The 14,502-nt window shown below is 34.4% G+C and overlaps 1 protein-coding gene across 5 annotated transcripts in view; it reads left to right on the top strand.

Annotated features, from left to right (window-relative positions):
* Positions 1 to 14,502, top strand: part of LOC150108490 (uncharacterized) — a 385,253-nt gene that overhangs the window by 178,868 nt on the left and 191,883 nt on the right. Inside the window, exon 1 of one of the 5 annotated variants that reach the window (XM_090415901.1) lies at positions 6,056 to 6,263. The exons of the other annotated variants lie outside the window; for them this stretch is intronic. Coding sequence (XP_090272027.1) covers positions 6,225 to 6,263 — 39 coding nt within the window. The 5' untranslated portion in view covers positions 6,056 to 6,224. Of the gene's footprint in view, positions 1 to 6,055; positions 6,264 to 14,502 lie in introns of those variants that run through there. 5 annotated transcript variants of the gene reach the window in all.

The following is a 14,502-nucleotide window of genomic DNA, read 5'->3' as shown; positions in this document are numbered from 1 at the left end:
TTCTCTCTCTCTCTCACATACACTGAAATGAAAAAAATTGCATTTTCTCCAAAGTAGTCATTGGATCGTAATCGCTGATCCGTTTCATGTCAAAGGAAAAATTACAAAAACCAAAAATTATATAGATAATTGGATATTTGCTTATAAAAACAAATATGGAAATGTATTCTACTTTTTGTGGACCGAAAAAAAAGGAATACAGTTAAAAAAAACCGAGAGAGCTAAAAGAAATTTACTTAAATGATCATTATTAGTTCCTTATTTATTATTTATTTATTTCCTGATCATCCACAGCATAGCTGCGGGTGATCAGGAAATAAATATTGAAAGGAGAATGTGTGATAAATGAAGGAAACTAAAAATCCAGAAATGTGGTAGGATTAGAAGGCCAGTTATCTGTTAGGAATACAGAAATTTAAATATCTCAGGGCACTGTTCAGTGAATATCTCATGTTAGAAGTGAAAGCACTTCGCTTATGAATACGTCTACGCCGAATTCTGCTCAACATCGATTAGTACTTGTGAACAACGCTTTGATATATCAATAGTAAGAAAGTGTGGATCAAAGTTTGGATTCTGAATGCGAAAACAAAGTCCAAAGTACTGACAGTAGAAACGAGCGATTAAAGAAGAACGGAAAAGTATACGAGACAGAACTGAAAAGCAACTAAGAAACAAAATAAATGCGATGGAGACAGTTTAAGTCTCTACGAACTACGAACGCATTATGACGAGTGAAGAAACGTAGTCGAGAGAGAGAGAGAGAGACAAGGTTGCAATAATCAGTGAATAAAATAAAATTCCACCAAAAAAAGTTACATGAAGATCCATCTTCTTAAGTTATCTTTTCGTTCGTTTTAGACTGTTCAGCGAAAACAATGTCAGCAGCTTATAACTTTTTCCCTTGTTTTGTTTCTGAATCGCATTAGGAAACCTGCATCACATTAGAGTAGGTCCGGAAATGCATCTCTATAGACCAATGGCAGTCGTTTTGACTAATTTTTTTCTTTCTTAATCCTCCTCTTCTACCTTTTACGGTGTCGAGGTTTCTTATGCTTGTAACCGTCTCGAGGATAAGGTGGTTGGCCTTATGTCTCCCGATGTGTCCTCGGTATGTAAATACGTGTTCACGGAGCCGGTTTTCCTGTTATGGCGGACGAAAAACCCGAGTTTCCGGATGAAAAAATCCCTATCACCGTATGAGACCGGCTAACTCACCTTTCGTCGAAAGAGAGCAGAAAAAGGTTCCTCACATCACTGACGGGAATCGAACTCGGTCCTTTCCGACCAAAGAGCTTCGTCTATAACGACTGAGCTACGGCGGATTTTGACTAATTCACGCTCCAATAATCAAGGTATTCATGTGACATCGACAATAAAAACAATCATCCACTACCTAAACATCCTCCTCCCCATAATAAAATATGACTCGTATAGCAACGGGGGTAACAGTTCCTGTTAACCAGTTGCTATACGAGCTAATTACTGTGTGTCAGAGATCTTACCGAGTGTTACAATCTTTTTAAATGGATTAAAATACAAATTTGTACATATAATTAATACAAACAAATTGCAAAAGGGATTGAAAAAGAATATTGGAGCTGATTAATGCGGTTCAAGATAAGAATCCTAAGCTTTCGGTATGGGTTAACCATCATTGTGGTTCGAACTGTGGAGATGTAGTAGATCCTCAAACTCTACATAAATAGTCGTTCGTCTGAAACTATACCTGTGAATTAGCTTGGTGTCTTTCCAAAAGATTCTTTGTCTAGTATCGACACCATGATGGGCCATTCCAGACTTGAGGAATTTGCCACATGGAATGCATTCTTGTGTAATTTTAATTTTCGTTATATATTTTTTTTTTCTCTGTGGAACGCCAGTATTATCAAAATAAGGGAGGTTACTTTTACGATGGAACAGTGGTCTTGTATTGTTATTATTTCAAATTATCAACGCGACTAATGAACCATATGGTTATTAAAATAGCATGTAGAGAGATACTGCTATGGGATGTCAATTCTTTGAACGATTCCGTCCAATTAAAAAGGAAAGAACCTCAATCGGAAGTGTATTATTTGCGATCTAGAATGTAGAAGAGACAATTTCTATAAGCTTGTTGAGGCTGAGTTTCATCTGAAGACTTGAACTTGTGTTACTTAATTTTAACTTATTATTGGATAGTGAAATGAAGCAATTTTTAGCCACTAACAACAGTTTATATATTCACCGGATTCAGCTCATTGCGATGTTTTTTTCACGAAACTTAATTGTTTTAATCCGCAGATTTTTTAATTACGTTAAACCAGAATTTACGAAGACATCGTAGACTTCAGTAAATGTTTCCTTCAGCGTAAGAAACAATGAGCAACGTGTCTTTTTTTCCCCCCTGACATGAAGTAATATTATTTATTTATTTATTTATTTATTTATTTGAACTAATTCATCTAGCTTACTGAAACCGTAAGGTTTTTTTTTTGCTGCAGGTACCTTCTCCCCCTCCTTTCTGTTTTGAGTCTAATCGGATTTCTTTCTCAGCTAAGTCTTTTTGGGTATTACTCCCTAACGTCACCGTGATTTTCTAGGTTGCTTTCCATTAGACCTCATCTTGAAAGCTTGTTTAGCAATTCTATCCTTACCCATTCTTTCCAAGCCATCTCATTCTGCGAGATTTAATTCCATCAATTAGTAATGGGAATATATACGGCTGGTACAGGTCTTGATTATGTCTTTTCATTCACCAGTTGTGTTATCTCTTACAGTTCCAAAATTGTTTCGATTTTATTTTCAAAGAATCCTCCTTCATTTTTACTTATGTTTATTTCAGTATGCAGTACAATTCTTTCTCCTCTCTCTTTTTTCACTATAATATTAGATTTTGTATCCTGTGGACAGAAGCGATATTCCTTTGTAATTTCCACATTCATTGTTTGTTTACTTTTTTTTATATGTTAGCGTGATTAGTGATTCCTTCCATTCAAAGATATATCTCTTCGTTTGCTCATATTAAATGTATCAGTTTATGTATTTCTGTAGTTAATTCATTACACTCCTATTTGATGAGTTCGGCTACTATTCCTTCAATGCCTGACGTATTATTCTTTCTCAGTTGCTTTCTACTTTCTTCTACTTCGGATAGTGACGATTTGCATAATTCTAGGTGACAAATATGTGAAGTTTTCCGTTCAAAAGTAGGTTCATCGCATATATCTGGTAGCTAATGTTTGTCCATTATTACTATGGATTATTGTTGTTTTATATGTGACACATTTTAGTTTCAATTTCATGAAGAATTTAAATGAATTATCTTTGGTTTAAACTATGTTTATTTAAACACGTAGACACACGCACACAAAACTCGTTTAAAACTAATTTTCTTTGATTATTTGACCCCAAAATTATTTCTGGGTTTCTTCGATTTTTTCATGTAATTTTTTTTCTTTTTGGTTATCTGATTTATTGGTTTTCTACTTCAACAATTTGAAGTTTTCTCTCTGAGGCCATGGATATGAGATGGATTCTTAAACCAATCACTTCTATGTTTTTTTCCCCCTTTTTCTTTCCTGCCAGTCACATTTTTAAGTAAACTATTTTTTTCCCCTCTCTATTTTATCTTGAATTCCAGTTGACTTTTCTGCTGCTACTTGTATACTGACTTGAAGACAGAAAAAAAATATGAGATTGAATCCCTCGTATTGTTTCTCTCTGATTTTTTGTTTGCTAATATTTTGCTAATCAAGTATAATTTCACGAGGGGGAATTTATTAGCTTGTTAAATCTGGTTAATCGGCATGGATATCTGTCCGTAATGTGGTATGCAAAATATGCTTGATTTCAATCAGTATGCTTATTATCTTCGGCTAGTTTACAAAATTAGAAAATATTTTTTATCTTTCTAATATTTTTTTCAGTCGTTAATCTGTTTTTACAGCTGCGTGAAAATTAAGGTTCATTTCCAGTAGTTTGTCAACCGATTTGAAATTCGTATAATATCCTCAATACCGTTGGTTTTCCTAATAATTAACCGCATTAATACTTAACCACCATCCCCCTTTCCCAAGAAGAAGAGGAGATTGTCAGGAAATGTATTCTAGTCCACTGAGGTGCCACATACTGTAGCATAAATAATGGAGAAGATTTATAAGTTTTCACATCCCTTCCTCTGTGGTGAAGAGAGGCAATTTATACTGGTTTATCCAGTAATAATTGCGTTAATACAATAGTTCCAATGCTTTATTTTATCCCTCTGCTGCCCTAAGGGCGAAGGAACTGCCAGGAAAGTTTCCGACATGTAGCGATCCACCATAGCATAGTATCGATGATGTCCTTTGTTGGAAAGATCTAGATTTGAATCCAGTTTAAAACAAGAAAATCCCCTATGAAGATTAAACCATCACACCTTAGTCCCTTCCTCTGTGGCAAAGAGATGATCCTAAAAGCACGTGCGTAATGTTTGGATAAGAATATCATCGCAAAATTTCACAAACTCGGAAAGATTACATTTCTGCAGTGCGTGTGGTTCCGCTCGAGTTTCCTTAGAGAACACGTTTTGTAATTTAACAACTTGCAGCAGTATTCATCTTGGAAATATTCTCCTATTGGGCACGCCACTTTGTATAATATCACCTTAATAATATTCATCCCCACATCCTGTCCTCCTTGAAATTTTGTGCACGTTTACCATACAAGCATTCATTCATGCGGATGAGATTTATGATTTCTTCATAAACATCATTTTTTTCCTTGTTCCTTCCTGTTCATAATCGATGCTTTTAAAAAAAATTCTACTTTTGACGATAATCTTGACGAAATTAAGAAACGCGAATAGGTCGTGGATTCATTTGTAACCACCTTCTCGGTGATTTCTTTATATTCTACTCCTCCTGATTAATTGTGAACGATTTCTCATTGGTTTTTGCCATAAACTCTTATCTTGCTGTTGCCGAGTCTGGTATCAAAGGTGAACAAACGTAGCAAAGTTTCGCTACTAAGTTTTTAGTTGCTTTGTATGTCTCCACCTCGGTTGGGAAAATGGATTAGCCCGTCATGTCGTCTGCTGGAGCTATGCCTGTGAAACAACACGCGTGTGCGCAGTAGAAGCTGGCTGGCGGGTCTGCTTGAAACGATACCTAAACTTCTCCGACTCCTGTGTGACGATATGTGTATACCGAGAAACTGTTCGTAACCTACGGTACACCTATTACAATTTAAAAAAAAAAAAAAAAAAAAGAAGTGAAACAATCATCCGGAAGTGCAGATTGATGCTATTGAATACTGTAACATTAGCTGGTATCCGACTACCAAAGGCTTGTGTGTCGTTAACGTAGGTGGAATTAGGAGACTTTGCTTCTAGCAACGGTAAGTGGCTGATTTCCTTAGTTTCATTTGTCTGTCTTGGATATTTAGGTGGTTGTAGGAAGATAACCAACAAGCGTGGGCGAGGTTTCCAGATGGTTGTTCGTTTATGCTATTATATTATAGTTATTGATATTTGTAGCTGTTATTCTTCTGCTGCGCTGTTTATCGAAATATTATCGTCCTTGATGAACTTGAAAGGTGTTTTCTTTTGTTCTCAATGTCGAAATAATTGATAAACAAATCAAAACAAAGTATGACGAATATACATGTACTTTATATATATATATAAAGATATATATAAAGATATAAAGATTTCTATTGAATTTGTGGATTTGGCATTTCGGATTTTAGTATGTATGGAAAATATCTTACTTAATAGTTTGCATATTTAAAGTGAAACTCATATATACATTCGGTAACTCGAACTCTATTACTACTGTGTTTAGGCAATGTCCAAACATGGCCAATCATCTGGGGCCACCACAGTCACGATCACTGTACTCTGACCGCTAGTGAACAGGTTTGTGTTACCGAGCGTCTCGCAGAGGGTCGACGGGCCTCTTAACCCCCCCCCCCCCCGTTTCTATCTTGTAATCTCGGGATAAAAGCAGTCACCTGACCGGGAGGCCCTTGTTGTGTGAGTGAGTGTGTGTGTGTGCGCGCTCTACGTGAACCTGTATTATGGTAGCTTGCTCGTAACATGTAGGTTTGTCAAACCCGAACGGCAGAACCGTAGATGAGACACTGGTGTTTGTCACGGCTGTAGTGATTTCCGTATATTGTTTTCTGATAATGATGCAAATATTCTGTAGTGTGCTGTTCTCACAGGTGTTGCGCTAAACGCGATAAATCACGTGAACTAAATTATGGTGCTCGTGTGTTACTGTTTGACAGAAACTATCCAGGTAATAATTGGTCAGTTGCGCTTTGTATTTAGTTAAATGTTTAGCAACATAGAACACAATTATATATTCATTTATGGAATTCTATTCATCCATAATTTAGCGTGCGAAAACTGAAAATTAGCTAAATATATACATCAACAACAAACGTTTCAATGTACGACCGTGATCCTGCAAAACAGTATGAAAAAGTTTGACTATCTTTCTTGGTATCGATTTTGAGCCGAGTAGCTAAGGATATGATGAAAGGAGTGGACAAACTTACCAATATATTTTTATACAAAAGTTCCCTTTTGTAATGGACTGTCATATTACAGTTTTTTTTTTCAACCTTATATTGCGTTTTAGAGGGTCTGCTTAGAAAACTGGCATCAATGGAAATAATCATTTTTGTAATATTTTTTCTGAGAGCTAACCCCACATCAGTTCCTTACATCAACCTATCTCAGAAACACAGATCTTGTCAACTGAAAACGTATGAATTGTTTTCGTATATCATTTCCAGTGTTTCTCCATGTTACAATGATTTCATGCCTATTGTTTGAAATCACTGTCAGGATCCCCTCCATTTACACTCACACCACTCATGTAACACACACACAGGTAACATAAAATTCCCATTCCCATATTTCTTAGTTCGTTCTGAAAGAAAATGCTTTTTTTTTTTCTTTTCTTTTTTTTTTTTTTGGCCGACTTCGAGGGAAAGATGTATTGTATATTTTATTAAATATTCACTTCTCGTGCGAAAGTTTTTGTTTTCACTGTAGGCACACGGAAAGCTTTCCAAGAATGTGCAACGCTCTGGTAACCTCGTAGTAATCACTGGCTTACACTTAGCGTTCTAATAGTGGTGTAAAGTGACGGAAACCAGCCACTCATGTCTCGTTAGATTGCCCCAGGACGTTCTGCTCTAAAGCCGTTTCCGTTTGCAGAAAGTGTACTGACCTTACTTCTAAAAGAAAGAAATATTTCCTTGGAAAAACCAAAACGGTTAATATGGTTCAAACTGTCGTCAATGTTTAACTGAAACTGAGAGTGGAGGACCTTAATTTGTATGCAATGATAGGCACACCTGTTATAACCCCATGAAGATGACAATGGCTTCGTGGTAACGGTATTTCTAGATGTCCTCATTAAGCTTGAGTTCATACCGAGTGGTTTTGCTACAAATAAGCATTCGGTTTGGGAATACGTTTGTCTGAGTAACTCGGTATAGTGCAGGGATCCGTTGTTGCTCTGACACTCTCAGTCACTTAGGTGTTGTTATTCTTATTCGAGACTTTTTCCCATTGAATCACCATTTGAGGTGGCATTTAATATAAAAGAATGCATGCAAGAATTACAAAATATTTAAAATACAATCTGTCTATATTTGAATTTACTTGAAACAGAAGAAATCTTATGAGCTTTTTCGTGCATGACATTTTGTGTGTGTGGTGGTGGAAGTGATTGTGATTTGCAAGTGAAATTTCTTCTGTTAGTATATAACTGGATATATTGGGATGCAAGCTCCACGTTTTTCTATACTATCATTCCAATCTTTTCCTGGTACATTCGATATAGAATATAGAAAATATTCTATATCGAATATAGAAAGCGGCCATAGATATAGAAAAAACACTCTCCTGTTTTTCATTGTAAAATTTATCCATTACTTTCTTCTGGTCTTCAGTTTTATAACCGAAGACCATAAGAAAGTAGCGCATCAGAGGTGCCTAATTAAAATTAATATCTTTTGATGTTTGGATGTACCAATCTATAATTATGAATGAAAATCTTGGGATTCTGTTGATTATCATTTAGCCTATTTTGCTCATATTTAGCATAATATACTGGTTATATACTGATTTTGTTTTATCATTATATTGTCTATCTCTGGGATGTTAAGAACTGGAGGAGTTCATCCTTTGAGTGATAACACAGTTATAAATACTGTCAATTCCCAATTGATGATACACCCATCTTTTCAGATGTACATTATTTGAATAACGTAAATTTGTGCCATACATTGATTGTTATTTTGAAAATGTTTAAAATATTGGCAATAAAAATTAATCTGTAAAAAAAAAAATCAAACTGTTTTATATAAAAAGTTAAGAGAGATTGTTACCGCGACGTATGTTAAGCCATATGGTACTCGACCGTTCAGTAATTTCTTTTAAACCAGTCCCAAGTTTAAGACTTTTTTTTTTTTCGTTATAATTAACAAAACGATTCAAAATGATATATTGCTCTAACTAGACCTGTAACTTCTTAATTGGCAAAACGATTCAAGTGAAACTTGATAAAATTTCATGAGTTTAATGAAATATGGTAGTTTTGAATCAATTTTCAACTTTAACTTAATTCGACCCATTTTAATGGCAAAATTAAGCTTAACAAAAGTGTGTCTACGGTATATTATGTTAACATGTATCTGAAGTTCATTTGTGATGTCGTTTTATACGAGAATGCTATTACAAAATGCATCTTATATAACTGTATGATTTCCTTCTTGGTATGCTGTGTCCACATTTTTGGTTTACATAATTGCCATTATAGTCCGATGAAACTTAATGGAGATCGTAAATACTAACGTCATAAAATGCCACCAAGCCAGTGCAGAATTGTTGCTAAGTCGAATTGTTTTTATCATTGCAAATAATTGAATATTAAAATTGAATTCTATCCCAAATTGTATTCAATTCCAATCTAGCCAGTGCAGAACTATTATGAAATAAATGCAATTTCAGGGTATTTTGTTTCTGTAAACGGTCTGATTGAAACACAAATTGGCATGACTAGGTAAGTCTTTGTAAGGATTCCATTGCGACAAAATAGACGCATTTTGCGAAATGGGTCAAATGCAGCCTGTTTGCCGATAAGCGTTTTATTGGAAACGATAGTGAACTCATTCATTCAGAAAGCATTACAAAAATTTTATTCGTAATAATATTCTTTCGTTTTGAAGCAAGAATTTGTTAAAAGGTAGATTATGCTTAAGTATATATTTTAGTTATGACGTCTTTGTTAAGAACTTAAGCAGAGAACTGTTTCTGTATCGTGTCTTCAGAATTTAGCAAAGAGTCGAGTGCTAACAGTCTAGTAAAAGTGTGGCTAAGAGTGGAGATTATTTTATTTGTTTTGTTTTCTCTGAGAATGGATTAACAAACGGTGCTAAATGAATTTAACGAGAGGTGTGAAAGTCACGTTTTATAGATTAAGCTGAAATAATGTGTGGTGTCCCAACACTAAAAGATATTAATCTACACAAATTATGCTTAACGCTAGTAAATGTTACTTATACGTCTGTTGTAACTGAGGTGTGCACATATAAAATCCCACATGCCATCAATCCTAACAATTTCATCGTGCCTATTTTTTTCTCTTTGGCTTACATGGTATAGGTAGGTCTCTATTCTTGTTAATAATTCAGGCCATCTTATGTTATATATTACAGTGGGTCCAGCCTATTTCCATTTTGCATGCATTAATTTCATACATAGTCCAGGGAAAATTCCATAACAGTAGGAGAAGATAAAATACCATGGATGTCTACCCTAAAACATCTCAATTTATATTTATATAATGAGTTATAGTTTTTATATAATGTTATGAGTTAACGCACTCGTAACGCTTCAGCGTTAACTCTTAACACGAATGTTAAATGAACGAGCGATAACTACTCGCATTGGCCCACTGAATTGATTATATTTTCATTTTTGTTTTAATTTGTATTACGTTATTTTCAAATATCTGCGGGCAAATATTTGAAAATTTCTCATATGAAGCGGAATACAGCTAGGTATATGATTCAGGCTGACATTTCCACTGTTCATTGCGAATTGGGTGTGTATTATTTTGAGAACTCCTCGGTTTTTAAAAATAAAACGTAACTGTGTAATCTCACATATCGTATGATATGTGTTTTTTAAACAAAAAAACAATTCAAGAATTTTTCTGCATCTGTGCCTTCCCCCCATCAATTTAATGATAAGGATAACACAGTTCCTGTTTCACTTTTTTAGTTGAAACCCGATCCTTCTCATACCCGATAACTTTTTGTAATCTGCAGCCTCTTTATGTCTGAAACATTGGAAACACTACCTTAGACCTCAGAAGTATACTTAAATGACATCATGCATAAATAACATGAAGTAATATACGACAGTTACAATGTGCGCGCGCGCTTACATACAGTGGCCAAAATATTCTAAACATATATTAAACCCGAAGCTAATGGATGCTATAGGTATCATGTAACTGAGGGTACTTGGAGGGTATCAGCTATAAATAGAATTGCCTCTAGCTGAGTGCTTTTATGTGCGACATTTGGACAATGCATGACTTTCTCGAACGGATGGTAGTGGAATCCAAACGGGCCAGTAAGAGTAGCTCAGAATCCATTAGGAGGGTGTAATAATCAGAAGACATCACGGCATATGGTTAATGGATGCGAGATGATCGACAGGATCGTAAAGTTTATAGATATGGATCAAATGATTGCGCGCTGTACAACTAAAGACAGAGAAAGAGAATGTATCTGAACGCACCATCGGACATTATTCTGGAAAACAAGCATCTGTGACTGTTGTCGACGAAAGAAGCCGCATGAAGCGATACATTTCATGCAGATCGAAGGAGAACGCATGGGAGACAACAATGTAAAGCCAGTCACATCATGTACTGGTTATGACAATGCAGAGTAGTAGTTGTGGGTAGAATAGCGGTCTGGGATATCTTTTCCTGGCACTTGATACCAGTTGAATAAGTACTAATTGCTGCTATCTACCCGAACACCCATGCTTGTCAACCATTTGCCTTGCATGTGATGGATGCTTCTAACAAGATAATGCACCATGTGACACGATCATCCAAAAAGGAAGGAACAGGGACCCATTCCTATGAAATCTGATGGAACTACAAGAATTCACTCTGTTAGGGTAGGATACCTGGTAGAATGATATATAAATAAAGTCCAGATCTGAATATTATTGTTGTTCGTAAAATTTCATGCAAATCTCAATAAACATTCCAGATCCCATGAGTACGGAAGCTCGGATACCACATCATTTGTTCAGCCCTTTTATACCCATAAAGACATTTTGTAGTATTTCATAAGAATAAAATGTAAGCAAGAATTTCATGCTGTAATTGTTCATTTTCCGCTATATGAATCAAAATTCACCTCGACTTGGTATTGGATTACTGTAGTAAAGAATGTCCTAGAGTTGTTATATCGGTATCGATCCTGATATCTCCGCAAATTTTGAGATGCCGTGATCCTGATATCTCCGCAAATTTTGAGATGCCATCCCTGGTTGCGTATTAAAAGTTTAACAGTTGTATATAAAATGTAAGTGCTTTTGCAAAATAGTTTTAAATCCTAGATTCATTGTAATCTAGGAGAGAGAGAGAGAGAGTTGTATATAAGAAGTTTCTTATACACGTCTTATTTTCATGGACACTGTTCTACCAACTGGCTAATACTGTTCTTCTCCCCCAATCCATAAAACACACGAGCAGCTGCTATTCACTTTCCATCTCCAAACATATTGAACAAACTTTTCGTCCTTGTCTTTCATACCTCCTACCTCTGTGTTCTGGAACAATCTTCCCCACATAGCTTTTTCCTAAGGACTACAATTTTCATTCACTCAAAAAACATCAGTAGCTTCCTTCTTTTTTTTCTTGTCCATAAACGACACTAATGCTACTGTAGGTTTGTAACTTCTCGTGTATACGAGTTAGGGGATTGATATGAAGTTTATCGATACTTTTGAAAATCCTGCTGATTATGTGTACTTTGATATTGGGTTTGAAGAGGATAAACTATCCACCTCTGCGTTTTTGTTGACAAATCGTCTAGTTTAATTATTCCATCCTAACAAAACAAACAACAAAAAAAAAAAAAAAAAAAAAAAAAAATCGGGTAAGCAAACTTTCATATTAACCCTCCCTTTGCGTTATGATAACTATAAATCGCGAGGACTGTTGGGATTTCTCTTTGAAGCACAGGTCTCAAACTCGCAATAAGCGCAGAACTGTATTGAACAGGAACATATCAGAAAATAATCTAACATTGGCTTTACTATTACATATTCTTGAATAATTTAAGATGGTGTAATTTAAGCAGAATGGAAAGTGAAGATTGGCAAAAGAAGTGTTTGAAGCAAAATTGCAGGAAAAACGAAAAGAAATGCCAAGATAGATATATAAGTGGGTTTATGCAATTAACAGATTTAGAAGGTTTTGAAATGCAGAAGCTAATCGAATAACAAGCCAATTTGGAAGGAATTTTTGATTGGAAAACTAGTCAGATGAAATCATAATTGTGTTGAAATGTGATAATGTCTAGTACATCCCTTTAGGGTATACACCAGAATATTATGATGATAATACTCTAGGAAGAATTGTTTGTTCAGATTAGGACAATAATCACACATATCCTCAAATGACATATCATAGTTTAAATTACGCAACGTATCTGTTCATCAGTGAATGCTTAAATCCTTTTCATGATGGTATTGTTATAACGTCCGACAATGATAACATTGAGTATTTGGCTACTACCCTGCTTGCTTAAAAAGTTCGTAAAAATAGCTGGAATGAAGAGACCAAATGAGATAGTGTTCTAATTATACTTAGAGAAGTAAAAAATTTGATTTTATCTCTGTATAACATGCACTACACATGGCATTCTGTCAAGGGGAAAATATAGTTCATCGCAAGAGTTGTCTCCCGTTCTTATCTAGAGACATATTTAGCCCATTTCCCCACATGTAGAGACAAATACTCGCCCCCTACAGTAATCGTTGTTCACGTACCACATGTGTAACGGTATTATATGCTTATGGTAGCAGAAATTTGAATCAATTCGTATAGAATGATATTAGTTTCTCTCTAATTAGGTTCAGTCTCTCTCTCTCTCTAATATACTGTGTATATATATATATATATTTTTTCTCTCCCTCCCACATAACTGTTCGGGAATATCTCAGGAATGAACTATTTTCTTTGTTAAAAAATGAGATTATTTTCAAAATGCTCCATTCTAGAAAAAGAATATGTGATACTAAGATTCCTTATTTTCTATATCTTGAATAGAATTGCCATTATCATCATGCGTATTTTGATATTTACAAATAGTTGGGTGTAACATTATAAACTATGTTCTAAATGGCACGTTCATGGGAATATTAATACTTTTTTTTTTTTTTTTTAGTTATTAGCATCCTTATAACTACCTACCTACTGCATATTAAAAAGTAAAGTTAAATAAACAACGTATACTGAATTTAATAAATGTGGTAATCATTTGTTAGCCGCGTTAAAATTTTTGAATTAAGCAGTGTAAATGTCTTAATAAATATAATTTACAAAACCACGTGGTTTTAAAGGTAAAAAAAAAACGATTAAAAAAAGACTCTACTGAGGTTGGGGACTTTTGGATTATATGACAGATAAATCTTTAATTATAAATAAGAGACCGTCGTTAAATAATTTGACAGAATTAATAAGAAAACAGAAACTAGAAAATACGTGAATTTTAACTCGGCTCCCACAGTGACATGGCAATGTGAAAAACTTGAAGCCTCCTGTAGATAGATAATTTTTATGTTGTTATCCAATTCAGTACACACAAAAAAAAACCTTTATTGATATTTTTAAAAATATCAATACATCATTCTTACGAGACCAATAATTATAATTAAACTGCGGATATATAATGAAAAAGCACGAATCCAATCTTATTTAAAAATGCATGCTTTTATTAAATTTAAAGTTGCAGTGCTTCCAATCTTAGTTTATAAAATTTTAAATTAAATAATTTTAGGAAACTCGTAGCTCTGTTTTGTGGGATACAAATATAATCATAGAAATAAATTTATTAGTGCACTAGTTTTTATTACATGATTTCTAAATCTCTCTTACACTCGAGTATAGATTTTCATATATGTTCATATTATTTAATGACAAAAAATCATTACTGGACTTTCATGAAAATCTTATATCTTTTAAAATTCACCGTTCATTTTTAATTATTTAGTTTCGAAAATTTACAATTTACAATAAATGAAAATCGTAAATAATTATACTTTTTTTTTTTTTTTTCAAACTTATTTCATAATAACCGAGAGAATGAGAGACCTGAAAGTTTCTTGCGTGACACTGAAATCACCTTGTAAATTCGAGACATCCGATACCTTATTAATAGATGTATATATTTTAGTGAAGGTTGAGTATAGGAAAGAGGAGTTCA

The sequence above is a fragment of the Typopeltis vanoorti genome, chromosome 3 (assembly GCF_054136105.1).
Source record: "Typopeltis vanoorti isolate ZY-2024b chromosome 3, IOZ_Tvanoo_1.0, whole genome shotgun sequence".
NCBI classification, from domain to species: domain Eukaryota; kingdom Metazoa; phylum Arthropoda; class Arachnida; order Uropygi; family Thelyphonidae; genus Typopeltis; species Typopeltis vanoorti.
Note: the sequence above shows the minus strand (reverse complement) of the source record. Positions and strands in the feature narration are given on the sequence as shown.